Source organism: Puma concolor, chromosome A1 (genome assembly GCF_028749965.1).
Source record: "Puma concolor isolate L17-30 chromosome A1, mPumCon1.1.hap2, whole genome shotgun sequence".
In the NCBI taxonomy this organism is placed as follows: domain Eukaryota; kingdom Metazoa; phylum Chordata; class Mammalia; order Carnivora; family Felidae; genus Puma; species Puma concolor.
Genome location: NC_141667.1, coordinates 241,365,392 through 241,389,781, shown reverse-complemented (window position 1 = coordinate 241,389,781; position 24,390 = coordinate 241,365,392). Strand labels below are relative to the sequence as shown.

General features: G+C 35.7%; 1 protein-coding gene across 2 annotated transcripts in view; it reads left to right on the top strand.

Moving 5' to 3' along the window:
- The window catches only part of ZMYM2 (zinc finger MYM-type containing 2), a 106,550-nt gene that overhangs the window by 18,914 nt on the left and 63,246 nt on the right, over nucleotides 1–24,390 (top strand). The window contains exons 1-5 of one of the 2 annotated variants that reach the window (XM_025923485.2): nucleotides 13,662–14,163; nucleotides 14,425–14,518; nucleotides 18,930–19,215; nucleotides 20,736–20,901; nucleotides 21,639–21,851. In XM_025923485.2, coding sequence (XP_025779270.1) covers nucleotides 13,672–14,163; nucleotides 14,425–14,518; nucleotides 18,930–19,215; nucleotides 20,736–20,901; nucleotides 21,639–21,851 — 1,251 coding nt within the window. In that variant the 5' untranslated portion in view covers nucleotides 13,662–13,671. Of the gene's footprint in view, nucleotides 1–13,661; nucleotides 14,519–18,929; nucleotides 19,216–20,735; nucleotides 20,902–21,638; nucleotides 21,852–24,390 lie in introns of those variants that run through there. The other variant, XM_086715483.1, reaches the window with a different exon arrangement.

Genomic DNA, 24,390 nt, shown 5'->3' with positions numbered 1-24,390 from the left:
CATGGTGGCTGTACCCCATTTTACCTGACTCTGGCCAGCGGTGCAGAAGTGTCCAAGTTTTTTTCAGAAGTGTTCTAATTTTTGTGCATTTTTGCCTTGTTATTATTTATAAAAAAAGAACTCCTTCCTAATTGCTGTGAAGTGGTTATCATTTTGTTTTTTTTCCCTTATTTTGTTTTAAATTGCATAAAACACATATAAAATTTACTGTCTTAACCATTTTTAAGTGTATAGTTCAGTAGTGTATAGCTCAGATATCCACATTATCACACAGCGGATCCCCTGAACTTTTTCATCTTGAAAAACTGACACTGTACTCATTAAACAATTCCCTATGTATCCCTCTCCTAAGCCCCTGATAACCACTCATACTTGATATTTGAATGAATTTGGTTTGTTTAGGTATTTCATGTAAGTGTGATCATACAGAATTTTGTCTTTTTTCACTTCATGTAATATCCTCACTATTCATCCATGTCATAGCATATAATCGGTTTTCCTTTCTTTTTATGGCTGAATAATATTCCATTGTATGTGTATATACACATTTTACTTAGCTATTCATCTGCCCATGGACATTTGGTTGCCACCTCCTGGCTATTTGTGAATAGTGGTGCCATGACTGTAAATGTGCAAAAATCTCTTGGGAGATCCTGCTTTCATTTCTTTTAGATATATTTCCAGAATTGGGATTGTGGTATCATATGGTTATTCAGTTTTTAATTTTTTGAGTAACCTTTGTACTGTTTTCTATAGCTACTGCTCCTGTTTTAACCATCAATGCACAAGGCATCACATTTCTTCAACCAGCCAACCAACCAACTGACCAGTTGCCCCTCACCAACAATTACTACTTTTTGTTTGTTGTAGCCATCCTTATGGAAGTGAGATGATATCTTCTGGTTTTGATTTGCATTTCTCTAATTAATAATGTTGAGCATCTTTTCACGTGCTTATTGGTCATTTGTATATCTTTTGTTTTTTTTTTTTTGGTATATCTTTAAGATACAGAAAGTACTTAAGTCTTAAGGCCCATTTTTAAATTTTTTGTTGTTGTCTTGTATGAATTGTTTATATATTCTAGATACAAATCTCTTTATCAGATGTATGAGTTGCAAATACTTTCTTTAGCATTTTTTGCACAGAAGTTCTAAATTGTTTTCAGCTTTACCAGTGAATTTTATACTTTTTTTTTTAAGTTTATTTATTTGTAGAGAGAGACAGCATGAGCAGAAGAGGGACAGAGAGAGCAAGAGAGAGAGAGAATAGATCCCAAGCAGGCTCCATGCCCATTGCAGAGCCTGACCTGGGGCTTGAACCCATAACTGAGATCATGACCTGAGCCAAAATCAAGAGTTGGATGCTTATTTGATTGAGCTACCCAGGCGCCCCTGAATTTTATACTTCCATAGGTTTTCCTGTTATTTTTATTTTTTTTTCAATGTTTACTTATTTTTGAGAGACAGAGACAGAGTGTGAGTAGGGAAGGGGCAGAGAGAGAGGGAGACACAGAATTCAAAGCTGAGCTGTCCGCACAGAGCCCGACACAGGGCTAAAACCCATGAACCGTGAGATCACGATCGGGCCGAAGTCAGACGCCCAACCGACTGAGCCATCCAGGTGCCCCTGTTTTCCTGTTATTATTAGTGCCCTTTTGTTTTAGATGAGAATTCTCTTTAACATGTCTTGTAAGGTCGGACTAGTCATGATGAACTCCAGCTTTTGTTAGTTTGGAAAATTCTTTATTGTCTTCAATCCTGATGGAAAACTTTACTAGGTAGAGTATTCTTGATTGTCAGTAGTTTTCTTTCAGCATAACATTTTTAATTTTGATGATGTCAAGTTTATCTAGTTTTTCTTTTATTGCCTGTGTTTTTGATGTTTTGTATCCAGGAAATCATTAACAAGTCCAAAGTCATGAAACCTTTCCTTTAAGAGTTCTATAGTTTTAGTTCTTTAAATGTAAGTCTTGGATCCATTTTGAGTTAATTTTTTATATATGGTGTAAGGGTTCTGTTGCACCTTTTTTTTTGAAATGACCTTTATCATTGATTGATCTTGGCATTCTTGTGAATTCACCTGACTATCTGGAGATTTCTTTCTCGGCCCTATTGTTTGTCATTGGCCTATATATTTGTGTTTATGTCAGTACCAAGCTGTTTTAATGTACTGTAGTAGCTTTGTAATAAGTTTTGCAATCAAAGTGTCAGACCCCTCTGGCTTTGTTCTTTTTTTTCAAGATTCTTGTCCCTTGAGATCCACATGGATTTTAGGATGACACTCTGCAAAAAAAATTTGGGTTTTGTTAGGGATTGCATTAAATCTGTAGATTGCTTTAGGTGTACTATCGTCCTCTTCATGTTAATCTTTTCATCCATGAACATGGTATATCTTTCCATTTATTTGTGTCTTTAATTTTCTTTTAGCAGTGTTTTGTAGTTTTCATAATACAAGTCTTTCAACCTCCTTGGTTAAATTTATTTCCATGTATTTTATTATTTTTGATGTTACTGTAAATGGAATTGTTTTCTTAATTTCCTTTATGGATTGTTCATTGTTAGTGTGTAGAAATGCAACTGATTTTTCATGTTGATTTTGTGTTCTGAAACTTTGCTTATCTTTTCAAAATATAAGATTATATCATCTGCAGAAATGATTTTACTTTTTGCTTTTCCTATTTGGATGCCTTTTATTTCTTGCTGAATTGCTCTGGCCAGAACTTCCTGTACTATGTTGAATTAAAATGGTGAGAGTAGGCATCTGTGCGTTCTAATCTTAGAGGAAAGACATTCCATCTTTTACCATTGAGTGTGATGTCAGCTGTGGTTTTTTCCATATGTGGCCTTTATTATGTTGCAGAAGTTTCCTTCTCTTTGTAGTGTATTATTTCTATCATGAAAGCATGTTGTATTTTGTCACAAAACTTCTTTGCCTCAATTGGGATGATGATGTGTTTCCCCCCCTTTTTATGTATTAATATGGTATATTAATTTTGATTTTCTTACGTTGAATTACCCTTGCATTCTGGGATAAATCCCACACGGTCCTGATACATAATCTTTTTTATGCTTCTGATTTTCTCCTGTTTTGTTGGGGATTTTTGCATCTATATTCATAAGGAATATTGGTTTATGGTTTTCTTGTAATGTCTTTGTCTGGATTTGATATCAGAGTAATGCTGGCCTTGTAGAATAAATTTGGAAGTGTTCTCCCCTTCAGTTTTTTGGGGAAGAATTTGAGGGGGAGCAATGTTAATTCTTTAAATGTTTGGTAGAATTTATCAATGAAGTCATCTGTTCCTGGGCATTTCTTTGTTTGGAGATATTTGATGACTGATTTAATCTTCTTGCTTGTAGATCTGTCTAGGTTTTACATTATCTTATCCAATCTAATCTCTACACCCAGTGTGGAGCTTGAACTCACAACCTGGAGATCAAAAGTCTACCAACTGAGCCAGCCAGCTGCCCCTAGATTTTGTATTTCTTCCTAGGGTAAGTTTTGGCAGTGTGTGTATCTAGGAATTTAGCCATTTTATCTTGGTTATCTGATTTTGTTGGCATATAATTGTTCATTGTGCTCTCTTACAATTGTTTCTATAAAATCAGTAGTGATGTCTTACTTTAATTTCTGATTTTGATAATTTGAGATTTTCTTTTGCTTCATAGTCTAGCTAAATATTTAATTTTTTCAAAGAATCACCTTTTAATTTTGTTGATGTCTCTTTTTTTTTTCTCTATCTGTGCACTAATCTTTATTGCATTCTTTCTGCTAGGCTTGGGTTTAGCTTGCAGATTCTGATTTCTTAAAGTATAAAAGTTATTGATTTCGGATATTTTTAAATGTAGGTGTTAATAGCTGTAAGTTTTCTGCTGAGCACTGCTGTCATTGCATTCCATATTTTGATATGTTTGTTATGTTTGTGTTTTGTCTTGTAAATTATAGGAAAAAAGTACTCATAAATTAACAGTACAGTAATACTGGCTTTCTGTTGATTTATGTAGGTAATTTCACTTACATTCTTTATTTCTTATGGCTTCAATTTATTCTGTAGTGTGTTTTTATTATTGCCTGAAGGGTAGCATTTCATGCAGGTAGTAACATTTCATGCAGGTAGTAAACTCCTGCTTTTGTTCTCCTGGAAATGTCTTAATTTCTCCTTAATATTGGAGGAATTTTTTGCTGGATTTAGAATTGTTAGTTGACGTTTTGTGTTGTTGTTGATCACTTTAAATATGTCATCTCACTAGCTTCTGGCGTCCATGGTTTCTGATGAGAACTGAACTGGTAATCTAAATTATATTGAGCATTCATTGCACGTGATGAGTTACTTCTTTCTTAAAATTATCTATCTTTGGTGTCTATAATTTGATTATTATGTGTCTTGTTGTGGATATCTTTCAGTTTATCTGACTTGGAGTTTGTTGAGCTTGTTGGATGTGTGTCATCCAGCATTTGGGGCTTTTTTTGCCATTATTTCCTCAAATATTTTCTCCTGTCCCTTTCGTTCTGTTTATGATACATATGTGGGTATGTTTGGTAATGTTTTGTAGATTCCTCAGGCTCCATTCATTTTTCTTCCCTTTTTCCCTTGCTCCTCAGACTGGATAGTTTCAGTTATTCTCTCTTCCAGTTTACTGATTCTTCTGCCTCTTAAGGTCTGCTATTGATCTTCTCTAATGAATTTTTCATTTGTTATTATATTTTTCATTTACAGAATTTTTACTTGGTTACTTTAAAAAAAATTTTTTTTTTTTAACGTTTATTTATTTTTGAGACAGAGAGAGACAGAGCATGAACAGGGGAGGGTCAGAGAGAGGGAGACACAGAATCTGAAACAGGCTCCAGGCTCTGAGCTGTCAGCACAGAGCCCGACGCGGGGCTCGAACTCAACGGACCGTGAGATCAAGACCTGAGCCAAAGTCGGACGCTCGACTGACTGAGCCCCCCAGGCGCCCCACTTGGTTACTTTTTATAATTTGTATCTGTTTGTATTTTCATTTTGATTATGCATTGTTTTCACATTTCCTTTTGTTCTCTGTCAATGCTTTCCTTTAGCTCATTGAGCATATTTAAGATAGTTGATTTAATGTCTTTGACTACTTTTTCCAATGTTTGGGATTTTTCAGGGATGGTTTCTGTCAGATTCTTTTATTACTGTGAATAGGACATACTTTTTCTGTTTCTTTGTATGTTTTACAACATTATGAGTATATTATGTGTAACTCAGGATGTCTGACTCTCCCAGTCTTCACAGATGGCTGAGTTTTTACTTGTTGAGGGATGGAGCCATTTGTTTTTGACTTTTTCTAAGTAACTTTTTAACAAAATGTATATTTCTTGTTGTCATTGAAGTTTCTGTTCTATTATTCCTATGGTGAACTAGTGACTGGACAAAAATTTCCTTAAGTATTGGGGTGAAAAAAAAATGAGATAAAGGGTCATGTCTCATTAGATAGATGCTTTTGGGAAAGCTGCTCCTGCCTATACAGATGAAACCAGGAGAAGATCTGCTCCAGACCACCCAAACACAGTCCCAAATTTTTAGAAGTTCCTCACTGCCAGTCCTCTGACAAGCCAGACTCTCCAGGAATGCAGGATGCTAACCCCATAGCCAAGTTGGGGTGAGGAATGGGGGATGGTTGCCGGTTCATGCATTTGCTCACTTGTGAATGATCAGCGTTATCTTCCTCAGGCACTACCCTGGTGATTAATGAGTGTGTTCATTGGGGTTTCAGGGATCTATAATTGGTTCCAGTCACTCTGTCCAGCTCAGTGGTTACTTGGGTGGAGGGACCCTTACCTAGAACTTCCCACTTTGACATTTTGTTGATACCTGTCTTGATTTATTTTTCATATTGTACTTAAGAGAACCTATCGCTTTGTTCCTCTGAAAATTTTGTGGTGATCGGGATACTTTTTACCTTATGACACTTGAATCTTAACTACAAGTTTAACTTTACTTGTAATTTAGTCATTTCAAAACTTTATTAGGTGTTAAAAGAATTTTACCTTTTTGAGGCATTCAGTCATGATGAATCCATGCTGTTCTGTTTTTCCTTTTCTAACATTTTTTATTGTAAATTTATGTTGTCTTCATTTTATTTTACTTACTTATTTTTGAGGGAGAGAGAGCACAAGTGGGCCACCTTGAGGTGCAGAGAGAAAGGGAGACACAGAATCTGAGGCAGGCTCTAGGCTCTGAGCTGTCAGCACAGAGCCCGATGTGGGGCTCGAACTCACAAACCGTGAGACCATGACCTGAGCTGAGCCGAAGTTGGACGCCCAACTGACTGAGCCACCCAGGCACCCCTCTTTATTTTATTTTATATATTTTTAAATATAATTTATTGTCAAGGTAGCTAACATACAGAAGTAAAACCATTTGCTCATTGTAAAATAGCTAATTAGAATTGACTCGGTGCAGGAAAGGGCCTAATGATATAGGCTTTATATAGATAATGTAGAAGTGGTCAACTTTTTTTTTTTTTTCAACGTTTATTTATTTTTGGGACAGAGAGAGACAGAGCATGAACGGGGGAGGGGCAGAGAGAGAGGGAGACACAGAATCGGAAACAGGCTCCAGGCTCTGAGCCATCAGCCCAGAGCCTGACGCGGGGCTCGAACTCACGGACAGCGAGATCGTGACCTGGCTGTAGTCGGACGCTTAACCGACTGCGCCACCCAGGTGCCCCAGAAGTGGTCAACTTTTAATCAGATTTAAATCAGATTTAATCAGGTCAACTTTTAATCAGATAAAAGGAGTAAATTAAGTGTTTGGTGGTTGAAACATTCTCAGTGACATATAGAGGTGGCGAAATTTATTTATAGTCTAGGATTTGGGAACAGTTGTTATAGTTGAGTACTTACTCTGTTTTTGAGAAGTTGATTACTGCAGAGAACTAACTGTGGTAAAGAAAGTTCTATTCTCTGCTCCACTGTTTTCTTCCGAGAAGAATGAATTGGTACCTAGCAGCCAGCCACCAGAGGGAAGTCAGTTCTAGCTTTTCTTTCTTGGAAATCGTCTTCTGTTTTAGGTGTGCTAAAACCATAGAAAGGATCCAGAGAACTCCTGCATTAAAAGCCTATACATTTCTGGGGCGCCTGGGTGGCGCAGTCGGTTAAGCGTCCGACTTCAGCCAGGTCACGATCTTGCGGTTCGTGAGTTCGAGCCCCGCGTCAGGCTCTGGGCTGATGGCTCGGAGCCTGGAGGCTGTTTCCGATTCTGTGTCTCCCTCTCTCTCTGCCCCTCACCCGTTCATGCTCTGTCTCTCTCTGTCCCAAAAATAAATAAACGTTGAAAAAATAAAAATAAAAAAAAAAATAAAAGCCTATACATTTCATATCATAACATCAATAGATTTATGCCTTATTCCTCCGAAAATTGTTACCTTGATAAGGATTTTTCCTGCCTTATGGCACATGAATATTAACTGCAAATTAAAGTTCATTTGTTTTTTTAAATCCCTTTTAGCCTGGCACTTGGGCTTGATACCTCTTTTTTTTTTTTTTTTTTTTTTAATTTTTAATGTTTATTTTTGAGAGAGACAGATACAGAGCATGAGAGGGGGAGGGGCAGAGAGAGAGGGAGACACAGAATCCAAAGCAGGCTCCAGGCTCTGAGCTGTCAGCACAGAGCCTAACGCGGGGCTCGAACCCATGAACTGTGAGATCATGAACTGAGCCGAAATTGGACGCCCAACCATCTGAGCCATCCAGGTGCCCCAAGCTTGATATTTCTTCTTTTGGATACTTGCATATTTTGAATATTGAGTTGGTTTTTGTGTTACTGAATTTTTTATTAATAAGAACTGTGCTATATTATTTTATTGTTTAATACTTAATTACATATTAGATATCATGAGTATTCAAATCCTGACATCTAACTTCTTGTCTGTGGTCTTGGGCAACTTAGCTTTGAAGATGATAATGATTATTTTTTTAAGTAAGCTCTAGGCCCAACGTGGGACTTACACTTACATCCCTGGGATCAAGAGTTGCATGATCAACCAGCTGAGCCAGCCAGCACCTCTTGTTGTTAGATCTGTATAAAGAAGACAAAGTGATTTCCTTCATGGATTTGCTTTAACATGAATATTTGGCTCATAACAAGCATCAAATAAATGTTAAATATTACTGGATGGATGCACTAATTTTTAAAAAATTTCATTGAGTTATGAAAATTTTGAATCAATGTTATTCAGCATATTTCAACTTTTAATACCTTCTGTAGAGTGGTAATGTTAAAAATTTTTTTGATGTTTACTTAAATTTATGTGAAGGCCTTATGTGAAGGTTTCCCTTAGCATATATTATTGTTTTACCATGAAGAAGTCTTCCTTAGTGAGGAACTGTTTTAGAGTAATGGTGTATGTATATTTTAGTTTTTGGAAATATTTAAAACATCTTAGAGTGTGGAATGGTAATTTGTAGATCTTTGTGAAAGGCAAGTAGTCACCCCTTACAGTTTTAGATACAATTATCCATTTTCTTTAAAGCAGATATAAATGTATCTTCTGCCATTTTTCAGTATTAGCATGTCATCCACACTGGTGCACATACAGCTCTTGCTCTTCAGAGCAATGATTTTGAGACTGGTTTTGGAATTCACCTTTTGTTTTTTTTTAAAAAAAAATTTTTTTTTAAATTTACATTCAAATTAGCATATAGTGCAACAATGATTTCAGGAGTAGATTCCTTAGTGTCCCTTACCCATTTAGCCCATCCCCCTCCCCACCCCTCCAGTAACCCTCAGTTTGTTCTCCATATTTATGAGTCTCTTCTGTTTTGTCCCCCTCTCTATTTTTATATTATTTTTGTTTCCCTTCCCTTATGTTCATCTGTTTTGTCTCTTAAAGTCCTCATATGAGTGAAGTCATATGATTTTTGTCTTTCTCTGACTAATTTCACTTAGCATAATACCCTCCAGTTCCATCCACGTAGTTGCAGATGCAAGATTTCTTTTTGATTGTCGAGTAATACTCCCTTGTATATATAGACCACATCTTCTTTATCCATTCATCCATCGATGGACATCTGGGCTCTTTCCATACTTTGGCTATTGTTGATAGTGCTGCTATAAACATGGGGTACATGTGTCCCTTCGAAACAGCACACCTGTAACTCTTGGATAAATACCTAGTAGTGCAATTGCTGGGTCATAGGTTAGTCCTATTTTTAGTTTTTTGAAGAACCTCCATACTGTTTTCCAGAGTAGCTGCACCAGCTTGCATTCCTGTGGAATTCAGCTTTATACATAGTACTTGAATTCTGATGTCTTGGAACCGTGGGTAGTTTTAATGTATTGAAGTATGGCTTTATTATAGAAAAGTTAAAATCTATTTTATTTAACTCAGAAGAGGTTTTTGTCACAGTTAAGTGAAAATACAATAGCCATTCCTATAAAATACTGTTTGTTACTACAAACATTTCATTACTATGTTAAATAGGATGTGATGCCCTCTGGAAACTAAACTTGGTTTAAGTAAGATGCTTAATGGTTAGAGAATAGCACAATATATATCAAATAAGGGATCAGAATTTTATAAGTAAAGGTTACTTAAAAATAACTCTGGTAATCAAAGTTAACATAGGAGTTTTTGCCTTCTTGCCTTTCCACAAATATTTGGGAAAACTGAGTGTATACTCTGTGCCCAGGCACTGTTTTAGACATGCAGTGAGAAGAGCAGTTAGATATGGTCTATCCAGTGTTTTCATAAAATGGTTGATATACCCCTATTTAATGTCTATGAAAAGTGCTTAACCTATATTCCTCTTATATCTGGTGATAATTCCTTCATCTTTAACTAACGCTTTATCAACTTTTTATTATTTTCTGTACTGACTCCTGTCTTCCCCATTATTTGTTTTTAAAAAACATTTATTTATTTAAATAATCTCTACACCCAATGTGGGACTCGAACTCATCACCCCAAGATCAAGAGTCACATGTTCCTCTGATTGAACCAGCCAGGTGCCTGTTTTTTACATTATTCATTCAGGTGCTTAGCTGCCTGAAATTCTTTTTAGATTAATGTTGACTCTTAAGTACAATTTTGTGGGACTCCTGCGTGGCTCAGTCAATTGACTGAGTCTTGATTTTGTCTCAAGTCATAATCCCAGGATCATGGAAATGAGCCCGGTGTTGGGCTCTATGCTGAGCATGGAGCCTGCTTGGGGTTCTCTCTCTCTCTCTCTCTCTCTCTCTCTCTCTCTCTCTCTCTCTCTCTCTCTCTGTCCCTCTACCTCTCTACCCCTCTGCCTCTCTCCTCTGCTTGTGTGCTCTCTCTCTCTCTCTCTCTCTCGATAAAAATAAAAATAAATCTGAAGTGCAACTTGTTGGTCACCTCTCTTACTCAGACTCCCTGCTTCTCCCATAAGCAATGTTTATCAGTATAGTGTGATCCTTACAGAGTTTTTTTTTCATGAATTTACATAAAAGTTACGTAATTTAGGAAAAATAGAATATGTGTGTGTATGGGTTTTTGGGGAATGCATAACGTTGTAGTAGTAATACTCTGTTTTCTTGTAACTTTTTTTTGGTCCACAGTAATCTTACTGATCTTTTCATGTTAGTAAGATCTGCTTTTTAAAAAACCCTAATCTGTTCAGTTTTTTTCCATCTCCTGTCGTCACCTTTGTTTTCAGTTACCATCATCTCTCAGCTGGATCAGTGGCCTTCTAGGTGGTTTCTTTGCCTCTAGTCTTGCCTTCTCATCCATTTTCCACATAGCAGCCCGGGAGATGTATTAAAAACATAAGTGACATGTTAACCTTTTGGTGGAAACACTGCAGTGTTTCAACCTGTTACAGTAAAATCCAAACTTGTGTTTAAAATTCATGATTTCTGATTGCAGGGATGTGTTTTGTTTGTTGATTCCCACTCTCCCCCCACCGCCCTCAGGTGTCCAGATCAGTGTCCTGTGCATACTAGGTTGGATGCTTTGTAAATCTTTGTTGAATGCAGTTAATGAATTAACTTGTTGTCATTGGAAGCTTGTTCTGTGCATGTTTTTATATCTCCTACAATTCTTCCCTAACTTGTTCAGCCACATTGGTCTTTATTTTATTGCTTGGATTCACCAGCTTCATTGCCTTCAGGCTTGAATGTAGGAATGCCCTTCCTACAATTTTGCCACAGTGAATCTTTCTTGTCATTCCAGATTTCAGTGTAAATGTCACCTGGCCAAAGAGGTCTTCTCTGATAACTCTATTACCAATTTGTTGTTAAAAACTTTAAATTTTGCTTTAAAAATAAGTGAGAAATTGTGTTCAAAAATTAAGAAAAACAATGAAATATACAATGAACAATTTCTCTATCCCTGTCCTTGTTACTCCATCTGCCAAAGTGATATGTATAGTAGTGTCATCTTCATTGTTTCAGAAGTTCTTTATAGCAAAATAAGCAAATGGCAGCATATATGAAGTAGTAAATGTTCTTTTTATTTTTTTTTTTATTTTTTTTTTTTTTAAATTTTTTTTTTTTTTCAACATTTATTTATTTTTGGGACAGAGAGAGACAGAGCATGAACGGGGGAGGGGCAGAGAGAGAGGGAGACACAGAATCGGAAACAGGCTCCAGGCTCCGAGCCATCAGCCCAGAGCCTGACGCGGGGCTCGAACTCACGGACCGCGAGATCGTGACCTGGCTGAAGTCGGACGCTTAACCGACTGCGCCACCCAGGCGCCCCGAAGTAGTAAATGTTCTTAAACCACCCGTTTTGTTTTTTATTTTTTTAAACCGGGCTAAATGACTTTATTAGAGAAAGAGGACTACAAAAGACTCAAGAGTTGGCTTTGGGGCTCTTGAACCAGTCTTTTAAGACTTGTACACCACTGTTTTCTCACCATCTCAGAAAACCTACTTTATGAAAATTAGGCTACCATGTATAAACCACTTCAAATACCCATCCACCTTGTCTCCAAACTAACCTACACCCCCCCGTCCCTTTTTTTTAACCTACAATCTATATCCACCCTTTATCCTCTGCCTGTTTTATATTTTCTTTCCTGTTTAGTCACTGAAACTGAGGTGATTGATGTTCAAGATTAGTTCTGCTACCACCTGTGTCCATGACCTCATCTTCTCCCATTGCTCAAGAACTTACCTTCTTTCTTTTCTGGCTCTTCACTGTTAACTCTTTGCAGTCTCTTTGGCTTCAGCATAGCCCTGCATATTTATCAGGAGCTCAGAAAATAATTGGTTGAATACAGCAGAGTAATGAAGAGTTTGGACTACTGAGTTATAAAGACCCGGGTATGCATTTTAGCTGTGTGACTTTGGCAGGTTAATTAGCATCTCCAAGACATAAATTCTTCTTCATTAAAATGGGACAGAAATTATAACTATATCAAGTGTTCTATTGAAGATATAACTAGGAAGTGTAGTGTGTATATTTCCTGTGGCCATTGTAACAAATTACCATAACCTTGGTGGCTTAAAACAATAGAAAATTTTTGCTCTCATAATTCTGGAGGTTAGAAGTTGGAAATCAGTGACACAGGGATCAAATCAAGGTGTCAGCAGGGCCAGGCTTCCTCTGGAAGCTTTGGCAGAGAATCCATTCCTTGCCTCTTCTACATTCTGGTGACTGCCAACATCCCTTGGCTGCATCACTTCAGTCTCTGATCTGCCTCTATGCCTGTAATCTCCTTCTACCTCCCTTTGCAAACTGGTACATTTAGGGCCCACCTAGCTAATCTGTTTCTAAATTCTTGACCTTAATCATATCTGCAAAGACCCTTTTACCATGTAAGGTAACATTTACAGGTTCCAGGGATTGGGATCTGATATCTTTGGGGGCCATTATTCAGCCTGATACATGGATATAAAGCATACAGCAATAGTGCCTGGCAAATAAGGATTTAAGCTTCCTGGATAAGGTCAACAAGGATTTCAGATTCTCAGAAGGATTCAATTATATAGTTGTAAGGGGGCCAGGGAATATGAAAAAAAAGGGATTAAAAAAAGATGAGGCAAGGGAAATTAGGGATTAGATCATGTCACCTTATTCAATACAGTAGATACATAGGATAAATGTATAGAGAAGGGATTTTTATTGCCAGGTTTTTGTTATTTTCCTGTTCAAACGTATATTGAAGGATTTATCCATGTTTCCAATGGTAAAGTTTATAGCTTAAATAGTATGGTAGAAAGGAGGTGGTGGAAGTGGGAATATACTACATATCATTACTGAAAATTGGAGGATTACCTTTTTATATTGCAAGAGGTTCCCATGGAGACTATATGAAATTTAGTGAATGACATCATAGAATGGATACCAAATTTTTCCTTTATTAAATAAGAATTGTCATTTAGAATAAAAAAGAAAATTACCTTTAAAAAGTTCTTTCAGGGGTGCTTTGGGTGGTTCATTTGGGCGTCTGACTCTTGATTTTGGCTCAGGTCATGATCTCATGGTTTGTAAGGCTGAGCCCTACGTCAGGCTCTGCATGGACAGTGCTGAACGTGCTTGGGATTGTCTCCCCCCGCCCCTCGCCCCGCCCCCCCGCCGTGCTTACATGTGCTCACATCCTATCTCAAAATAAACACATAAACTTTAAAAATAAAAGCCAAATAAATAAATAAATAAATCTTTCAGTTAGAATAACAAAAGATTATACTGACATATGTTTTCTTTTTCTTCTTTCCATCTCCTTGACAGGTTTTTTGGCATGGACACAGGTTCAGTGGGAGGATTAGAATTGACTGATCAGACTCCTGTTTTATTAGGGAGTACGGCCATGGCAACTAGTCTCACCAATGTAGGAAATTCATTTAGTGGTCCACCTAATCCTTTAGTTTCTAGATCTAATAAATTTCAAAACTCATCAGTGGAAGATGATGATGATGTTGTTTTTATCGAACCCGTACAACCTCCCCCACCTTCTGCACCAGTGGTAGCTGATCAAAGGACTGTAACATTTACATCATCAAAAAATGAAGAACTACAAGGAAATGATTCCAAAATTCTTCCATCCTCAAAAGAGTTGGCTTCTCAGAAGGGAAGTGTAAGTGAGACAATTGTCATTGATGATGAAGAGGACATGGAAACAAATCAAGGGCAAGAGAAAAATTCCTCCAATTTTATTGAACGGAGACCTCCTGAATCTAAAAACAGAACCAATGATGTGGATTTCTCCACTTCCAGTTTTTCAAGAAGTAAGGTAAATGCAGGAATGGGTAATAGTGGTATCACCACAGAACCAGACTCTGAAATTCAGATTGCTAATGTTACAACCTTAGAAACAGGTGTAAGCTCTGTGAATGATGGCCAATTAGAAAATACTGACGGGCGAGATATGAACTTAATGATTACACATGTAACATCACTGCAGAATACCAACTTGGGAGATGTCTCTAACGGACTGCAGTCAAGTAATTTTGGTGTTAATATACAAACATACACCCCATCTTTAACTTCACAGACCAAGACTGGAGTAGGACCTTTTAATCCTGGTAGAATGAATGTGGCAGGAGACGTATTTCAGAATGGAGAATCTGCAACTCATCATAATCCTGGTAAGCAGTACGTGATCTACCCCATGTAAATGAATTTATTTGCTTGCTCCTTTTTTTATTGTAGTAATTGGTACTACCTCGGTTAGTTTACTCATGTAAGATAAGTTAATTCTATTGACTTGTAAGTTTGAAATTTTAGCTAATAAGAGATGTAAAACCATGTATTTCTCTGCAGATTATTAGAAAATCACAGAAATTTATGTCTAAAGGATTGGAGAAAAATGCCTTTTACATTAACTACTACTGAAGTCTAACAGTTTGGCATCTTACTTGTCATGTAATTACTTTTTGCTAATACAATTTTAGTTCTGTCTAGTAGTAATGTGTAAATAGTGAAAAAAAAGATAAACACTTATGTAACAACCTAGTATTGTATAATAGGCACATTTAGATTTGTTTTTACTTTACTTGTGTTTAATTTTGACTCTTATCTGATTTTAATTTTTTCTTACTAGCATTTTATATTTTAATATTTGAAGGCTGGTAAATTTCGCAACTATCTGAAAAATTTTTCTTTAGACAGTTTTGCTCTGTGAAAACATTAAAAAGAGAAGTTACAAGAACTCTGGCTTTTTGATGACCATGTCTTTGTATGTCCCTTTATCTTTCACCTCTGCCCCTAAACCTTTATATGTCTGTCTTTCTCATATATGCTTCTTTCTGTTTCTCTCATTTTTTTCATCCTTTTAGGCTTATTAGCAACTTTGTCAGCCTAGAAATTGTGGAGAATAATAAAGAATGACTAAAGCTTACTGTAGAATGCTATAAAATGCTGGTCATTTTTCCTTTTTACTTATTTTTTTTGGTTATGAGTGATGTTTAATTGTTGAAGAATGTTTGGAAAATCTGTAATTAAATCCCTGATAGTATTTTATTAACTGAAGATTACTGCGTCAGTCCTTTGAGTGGTTTTCTTTCAGTCTTTTTCCTTTGCATTATCACTTGGTTGACATGCAACTCTGAATAATTTTGCTTCCTGTTTTTTTCCCATTTTAATATTATGTTGTATTTCCTCATACCAATAACATTTATATACAAGTTTTAATGACTGCATAGTGGATATGGATATATCATTCCCATATTTGGTGTTTACAGTTTCCCATATTTTGCTATTATAGATTTATGATGAACATCTTTGTTCAAATTTCTCATTATTTCTTTAGAGTATATTTCTAGAAATGAAGTTACAAGGCCAAACGATATCACTGTCCCTATCCTTCCAAAGACTTTTGGTTGAAAAAAAATCTATCTGGTTTATAATGACTTTGGAAGAAATAATGTTCCTTACTATTCAATTTGTAAAATATCTCATGCCTTCCAAGACTCTTTCCCTCTATGTGTGTATATGTATTTTCGTAGGCAAGTCTGGGTACGGGCATGTATCTGTGAGTTTGTATGAGCATTTTAAAGTTGTAGAAATATATTGTCATATTGCCGTCCAGAAAAGTCTTACAAACTTACACGTCAGCTGTCTATATGTTAGTTTCTTTCTCATTGTAACTTTCAGGCTCAAATAAAAGTTTAAGATGCTAATGCTCAAATTAATTTGAAAATAAGTATTTTGTCTTTATTGTAATTATAAATATTTTAAAAACATAAGAGTATGAGGAAGGAAATAATCTCACCATTGAGAGTAGTACATTTAATTCTAACCTGAGATCGTAGTTTAGGTATTGTTTTGTAAACTCTTTCCTCCTACTACCCCTTTAAATACCTAACAAAACATCTTGAACTTTTGACCATATCAAGTCTATATGTTTGATTTATTCTCTATTTAGCTTGGTTCCAGTTTTCACTATTTAAATAACTCTTAAGGATATTTTTATGCCTGTATCTTGAAATACTTATTTCTTTAGGGATATTGTTGAGTCAAAGGGGCATATCATTGTAAGAATTGTGTTTCTGGGGGTGCCTGGCTGGCTCAGTTGTATAGTGTGTTACTCTTGATCTTGGGGTTATTGGTTCGAGCCCCATTTTGGATGTAGAGATTACTTAAGAAAAATAAAAAATAAAAAAATCTTAAAAAAAAAACCAATTGTGTTCCTTTTTACTCAAGCTCTTATACAAGGGAATGTATACTACTTATCAGAAAAAAACTGAACAGATATACCTTTTTGCTCTTTTGTTTCTGAATTCGCTCTTGTTGTTAAATGTGATGTTTTTATTGGTAATAGGGAGTTATAAAATCTTGGCTATTTATACTAGCTGTCAGACTAATTGTGATTTGGGCAAATTAAACTGCTGCCCTCTGATGTCCTTTGAATAAAATAGAAGGTTTAGACAAAACTTACCTTCCTAAAAATATTTTCATGTTGGAGGATGTGAAAATTTGGTAGCAGAAATATATAAGAACTGAAAAATAGATAAATGGAGACATATTATTTATACAGGGTCTAAAAGTAAATTCGAAAAAAAAGTATGCCTTTTTTTTTCAAAATCAAGTTAATCGATGCCCTTAAATTTAACTCATTTCTTTAAGAATATGTTCAAGTGATAAACCTGCAAAATTGAGCATATGTTCAAATACAAGTTTTGATTGGAGGGCCTTCATAAGGTGGAATTTTCAATTAGTGACTACAGTTGGCTCTTAAAAACATAGTAAGGGTTAAGAGTGTCAACTTCCCCTCTCTCCCCACCCCCCATGCACTTGAAAAATCCATATATAATTTTTTGACTACTCCAAAACATAACTACTAGTAGCCTTCGGGTTTTGTTTTGTTTTGTCTTTAACTAGTAGTCTACTGTTGACTGGAAGCCTTACTGATAACAGCATGTATTTTCTGTATGATATGTGTTATATACTGTATTATAGTAAACTAAGCTAGAGAAAAGAATGTTATTAAGAAAATCATAAAAAAAAATACTTTTACAATACTGTACTATAAAAAAATCTGCATGTAAGTGGACTCACTTAGTTCAAACCCATGTTGTTCAAGAGCCAACTGTATATTCTTTGTAGTCATTAATATTTGTATCTATTTATTAAAACTGGTCTATTGCCCTGATCATAGCAGAATAACAGGATTCCAGAATGCACTGTTATTCAACATATGAAGTATAATTTTGTGGAGAGGGGTATTACGGACTAAGGTAAAATTTCAGTAGCAGTGTTATGTAGCCCCTTGAAATAATTATATTGATGGACTGGGTCGGAACCAGGAAATCTCCCTCTTCAAGGTTTTGAAAATAAAGAAGTTTCCCTGAGCTCTAGATAAATTTGTACTTCCTGTGGAAGGAAAAAGACCATTGTTTTTCATATAGAAGGGTAACTTTTTATGTATGGAAGTTGAAAATTTGGAATAACCTAGAAAAGAAAAAAATTACTAGAGACAATAGTAGAATTTAGAAATGGTGGCCTGTAAAGTTTCAAAAGGAAAAAAGGTTATGGTATTGATAGTGTAGTGAGAGATCTGTGGAGCAGTAACTAGTGTAGTAAGCAGGAGACTTTCTGCTAAGTACCAGCTTAAGAGAGAAAAAATAAATTCTGCACTCTACTGTTAATGTTGCACATATCTTTTAATTCTGTGCTATGCCGAAACCGTTTGCAGTGAGACCGTAATAATGATGTTGGATGAGTCACTATACGTTGGCTTATCATTCTGTGTAACACTCTAATTTCTTTGGTATTATGTGGTCTATTTAGAGGCCATGGAACTAAACATGGGAAAAGCTGTTTTTATTTTTAAAAATGTTTATTTGAGAGAGAGAGAGCGTGCACGCATGCGTGCAGGTACATGAGTGGGGAGAAGCAGAGAGAGATGGGGAGAGAGAGAATCCCAAGCAGGCTCCACACTCAGTGCGGAGCCCTACGTGGGGCTCTGTCTCAGGATTGTGAGATCATGATCTGAGCTGAAATCAAGAGTTGGATGCTTAAGCAACTGAGCCACCCAGGCACCTTGGAAAAAGCTGTTTTTGAAAAGGTGTTTTGAATATAATCATATATACAGTTTATCAGACCTGTATTATATTTGTCAAGTGTTTGGCCAAAATTTTATTATAACTTTCATTATCAACTTTTATGTTTGTGTATGTGTTCCTTACTTAAAGGAATATTCTGTAAATTCTTGTTTAATCAGTAACGGCTAATATTTTTTAATGCTTCCTCTATGCTACTTACTATGTTTTATTGCATGTATTATCTTATTTAATGTTACCATTCCTATGAGGTTGGTACCATTTCCAGTTTAGAGAAGAGTCAGGTACAGAGTTTAACTTTCCAGTTTAGTAGGTGGAGTCTAAATGTCAACTAGGCATTCTTAGTCCTTGGGTTTTTACCTCTCTGCTACATTGCTGCCTTATTAATGTCTTAAACTTGTACAGGATGGGAAGTTAAAACTGTTTCTTTGATAGAGATCCCAATGTGTATAAATACCTGTTTCATTTATTCTTCCTTGTGCATTTTGTTTTTAAGATTCTTGGATTTCCCAGTCAGCTTCATTTCCTCGTAATCAGAAACAACCAGGGGTGGATTCTTTATCACCAGTGGCCTCACTTCCTAAACAAATTTTCCAGCCTTCTGCACAGCAACAACCCACTAAACCAGTTAAAGTCACTTGTGCAAACTGTAAAAAACCTTTACAGAAGGGACAGACGGCTTATCAACGAAAAGGATCAGCTCATCTCTTTTGTTCTACCACCTGCCTTTCTTCCTTCTCTCACAAGCCTGCTCCAAAGAAACTTTGTGTTATGTGTAAAAAGTAAGGTTTACCTTTCTCTCCTTCTTTTTTTTTTAAATGAAGTACAGTTGATACACAGCGTTACATTAGTTTCAGGTGTACAGTATAGTGATTGGACAAGTCTCTTAAGTTATGCTGTGCTCACCACAAGTGTAGGTAAGGTTTACCTTTCAGCATAATTCCATGTGGTTGAATATTGGTGGTATATAATTTTAGGAAAATCCTGAGTCTTAGAGGCAAATTATGATGTTTGAAAAATTGGTAAGCTAGTTGTTTGAATCTTAAAGCAAAACTCAGATTTGCAGTGGCTTTGGAGGATTCCCTACTACCACTGGGTGGCTGATGATTAAAAGGCTTCTTATTTGGATAGGGTTTGGGGTTGATTTAGATACCAGGCCCTTGTAATTAATTTTGGCTCTAATCTCCATTGAACTCCTTGAATTTGTCAAAATGCATGTTTATTTGCATTATTAATTATTAGAATTCTAGCCAGATAAAATTGTTTTGCAATGTATGTCACATTAAAATAGATCAAATTTTGTACTATCTTCATATTAAGATTATTTTAAGTTGGCAAGTCTTTGGATTTTATGTTTTTATGTTAGTTTTGAACATTCAGTCATTACAATGCCGTGTTTTAAGACTCAAGTACCAGTTTTTGGATAGCTTTGGGGAGAGACAGTTCTTTCTTACATTATTTTTTAGGTCTTGCTTCACTAGTTAAAAATAGTGGAACATGGTATATTATGTGCACGGTCGAACCAGGTGGGCTTTCCTTCTGTGCCATCTCTTGGAGCGGCCCAAATTTGGGAAGATAGTTTAGATCTTAGAACTTTGGAAAGGTTCTCTGTACAAGTTTAATAAATGCAAGTATTGGAACAGTTACATAGTTTTTAGATTGCTTTACAGTAGTAGACTTTTACATACTGTAGTATAGTATCTTGAAATTCAGAATTTCATTAAAGGAAAACTTCACAGGTCATCACTTTTGTTTCCTACCATTTCGAATTGCATTACAGAGCTGTACAGAATGGTAGGTGGGGTCCTTTTGGGTTATGGCTATAGGGGTGTACCTAAATAAGTTCATATATCCTCTCTAGAATATATGTCATATTTCTGTGACCTAGATCGTTCCAAGTTTTCTACTTACCTATGGGAAAGGAATTGACTAGGTGTTATAAGTTTGTATCTCAGGAAATTAGGCCTTGATGTTAAACTCCATATATAAATAATAACAACTGATTTTTTTTACTTTTATTTTTTAAAGTGTTTCCAATGTCTGAAAGCCTTGTTAAGGAGTTTGAAGATAAATTGGGTACTGACAAAGATTTAATAGTATGAAATCATTTTGGTTCCTTATCTTCTGTGTTCACATTTTATTGCCAAGAGTTTTTAAATAGTAAACGTGATTTAATGGATCTAAAAATGGTGTTTGATTCCCAGGGTAAAATATGTGGAAATTAGAAATGTTAATTATTACTCTTACATTTGATTTTTTTTTTAAATACAAGTTGACTTTAAGCTGTTCACTTACTTTTCAGAGATATAACTACGATGAAAGGAACTATTGTCGCTCAAGTGGATTCAAGCGAATCCTTCCAGGAATTCTGTAGTACATCTTGTTTGTCTCTTTATGAAGACAAACAGAATCCCACTAAAGGAGCTCTAAATAAATCAAGATGTACAATTTGTGGTAAACTAACAGAGGTTTGTATTTTTGTGCCTTCTCTCTTAGTTCTAACTAATGGGAATATTCTTAGCTTTATTTAATAGTTACGACGTCATCAGTATATAGTTCTTTAAAAGTGGAGATGTATATTCCATTATGTAATTACCCCTGTGGGAGAATGATTTAGGAAATTTTAAAATATAATACTTTTTCCCTGAGGTTTGGAGCATGTAGAGACAAAACCATAGTGTTTAAATATATAGACTTGACTCGAAACTACCATTCTTAAGAAAGAGAACAAATGGAGGAAATATTTTTAATGACTTAACATTATTCATATGGTATTAAAGTTTTTACATTTGAGTATATTAAAAGAAACCGGTGTATTATACATACCTCATCTGAATTATTTATAACATTGGTTTTCTCCTCCCTTTCTAGAGCAGTGTATTTTATTTATAGTTCCTTTTGGATTTGTCTAAAGATTTCCAGTCTCTTTGTTTAAGAAGTTTTATCCAAACTGGGTTGTTTCCTATCATTTTTAGATCTCTCTAGAGAAGTTCGCAGTGATGTCGCTAATGCTTACCCCTCTGCCATAAGTGTATTTATTGTGTGTATAAAAATAAGTTCAAAGAATCACGAACGGTACTTTGTCTTTCTTTTTCCCTAAATAAGCCTTCCACAGAAAAATTATTGAGGCATTTTCAATTGGAGCACCTTGTTATTTAGCTACTTGTGATACTCATTTATTTTTTAAAATTTTGTTTGTTTTTAGATTCGCCATGAAGTTAGCTTTAAAAATATGACTCATAAGCTGTGCAGTGACCACTGCTTTAATAGATACAGAATGGCCAATGGTTTAATAATGAATTGCTGTGAACAGTGTGGAGAGTACCTGCCCAGCAAAGGTGCTGGAAATAATGTCCTGGTGATTGATGGTCAGCAGAAAAGATTTTGCTGTCAAAGCTGTGTCAGTGAATACAAACAGGTAACTCATGATCTAATCAAAATTGGCCATTCTTTTGAATATGTTTTAAATTGCTATAATAGCTTTATTTTAGCAGCATTTATTTATACTCTAGATTTATCCTGGAATCTCATTTAATTCCATTGTTATCTTCATCTCTTGGAGATAACATATCTCAAATGAATACTGATATATGTAAATTACTAGAAATTGTGATTTTACATATAATGGTAAATGCTAGCAGAATGATTACTCTTTTGAAATATTACATATGTATTTTTTGCTGGGGCACCGGGGTAACTCAGTTGGTTAAGTGTCCGACTCTTGGTTTCGGCTCAGGTCATGATCTCACAGTTTGTGAATTTGAGCCCCGTATAGGGCTTTGCGCTGGCTGTGCAGAACCTGATTGGGATTTTCCCTCTCTCTCTGTCTCTCTCTCTCTGTCTCTCTCTCTCTCTGTCTCTCTCTCTCTCTGTCTCTCTCTCTCTCTGTCTCTCTCTCTGTCTCTCTCTCTCTCTCTCTCTCTCTGCTCCTCTCCTGTTCACATTGTCTCTGTCTCTTTCAAAATCAATAAACTAAAAAAAAAAAAATATTTTTGGGGCGTTGGAGGAGAGGTGTTGCAAATATGATTTTTCAAAAGCTTTGTTTAAGAAGATTATATTTCAATTTTAAGGTCTTTTGATGTAGTTTGTTTTTGAATATATTCAAAAGTAAAATGTACGTTAAAATATATGTTCAGAGAAAACCAGCTCCTGTTTCTATCTTCTTTTGGTTCCTACGTATCTTTTATAGGTATCAGTTTTTCAGTTTTTATTATTTTATAGTTTCTCTTCTTTATGAAGAATTAAGAAAGTATGTAATTCATTCTTCGTTTCTCTTTTTCCTATACAAAAGGCAACATATTGTATGTACTACGCTGCCTCTTCAATGTTTCATTTCACAGCGTATCTTGGAAATCATTGTCTATCAATGATATATGGACTTTGCTCTCTTCTGTTTTTTAATGGCTGTTCAAGTTAAATTTTCAGGAAAACTATGAGCTGGTTATTCAAAACATTAAAAATAAATTGTATAAACATAGAGAAATTTGTATTAGTCTTCTCGGGCTGCCGTAACAAAATGCCAGACTAGAGGGCTCAAACAAATTTCTTTTGTCATAGTTCTGGAGTCTAGGAGTTCAAGTATCAAACCTTTATGGGTTGGTTTCTGGTGAGTCTGCTCTTTGAGGATTGTAGGTAGCCTCCTCTTTGTGGTTTCCTCACATGGTCTTTCCTCTTTACAAAAGGGTGGTGTAGGGAGGGGAGGGGAAGGGATCTCTGGTCTCTCTTCCTCTTCTCATAAGGATCTTTGTGTCCTGTATGATTAGGCTCGCAATCTTAGGACTTATTTAACCTTAACTGCCCCCTTAAAGGCCCTATTTTAAATATGATCGCATTGGGAGTAGGGCTTAAAGATACGAATTTCATGGTGCCTGGGTGGTTCAGTCAGTTAAGAATCGACCTTTGGCTCAAGTCCTGATCTCATGGTTCATGAATTTCAGTCCTGCACTGGGGAGCTAAAGCTCTGCTTCTCTCTGTCTCTCTGTCTCTGTCTCTCTGTCTCCCTCCCCCCCCCCCCCCCCCCCCCCCCCGCCTCTTGCTCACTTGTGCCCTCTTGTTCTTTAAAAAAAAAACAAATGAATTTTTGGGGAACACAATTCAAACCTCAACAATATTGAAAATAAAAGAAGTACACAAAACCTATTACTTCCTAATTAGTTTAATGTATTTTAATATTATTTGTATTCTTAAGGTTATTTGTGTCTTATGTTTATATAATGGACATTTTACAAATAATGGTGTGCTTCTGTGTGTCTCTTTCCAGTTTCATGTTTGGTTTTATTTTGTAGCTGAAATTAGCCATAGTGGGAGTGTGTTCATGACAAATGTTGCCAATTATGGGGTCTCCCTTAATCTAAGAGCTAGTGGTTAACCATGTCCCAGACAGCACTGGGCTATATAATAGTTTATTTGATCACTTTGCTATTGGATGGTCTTCAGGTTATTTCTGGTACTTTGCTATTATAAATAGCAGGTGGTGAATAACCTGATGTATTTTCTCTGTATTTGTGGAGGTATGGTTTTAGGGTAGACTCTTAGAAGCTGGCTGCTTGCCAAAGGAGTGCATATGTTAGTTAGTTGGACATGTTAAATTCCCTTCTGTTGTAATTGTGCCAGTTTGTATCTCTCTTAGTAGTGTATGTTGAGTGCCTGTGTCTCCACTCCCTCTCCAACAGAGTATTAACACATAATTTTGATTGGGTGAGATGGTATGTTGATATAGTTTTAATTCATATTCCTTTTATTAGGAATGATGAGCACTTTTTCATATTTCAGAGCTACTTGTCTTTCCTTTTCTGTGAACTGTTTATCTTTTACACATTTTTTCTTTGGGTTTTGATCTTCTCCGTTTTTTCCATTAAATTGAACATTTATTTTAATGAGAAAAATGCATTTGTAGTTTGTTTACAAACAATTGCCCATTGTTTGTAAGTATTGTCATGTTGCAAGTATTGTCCTAG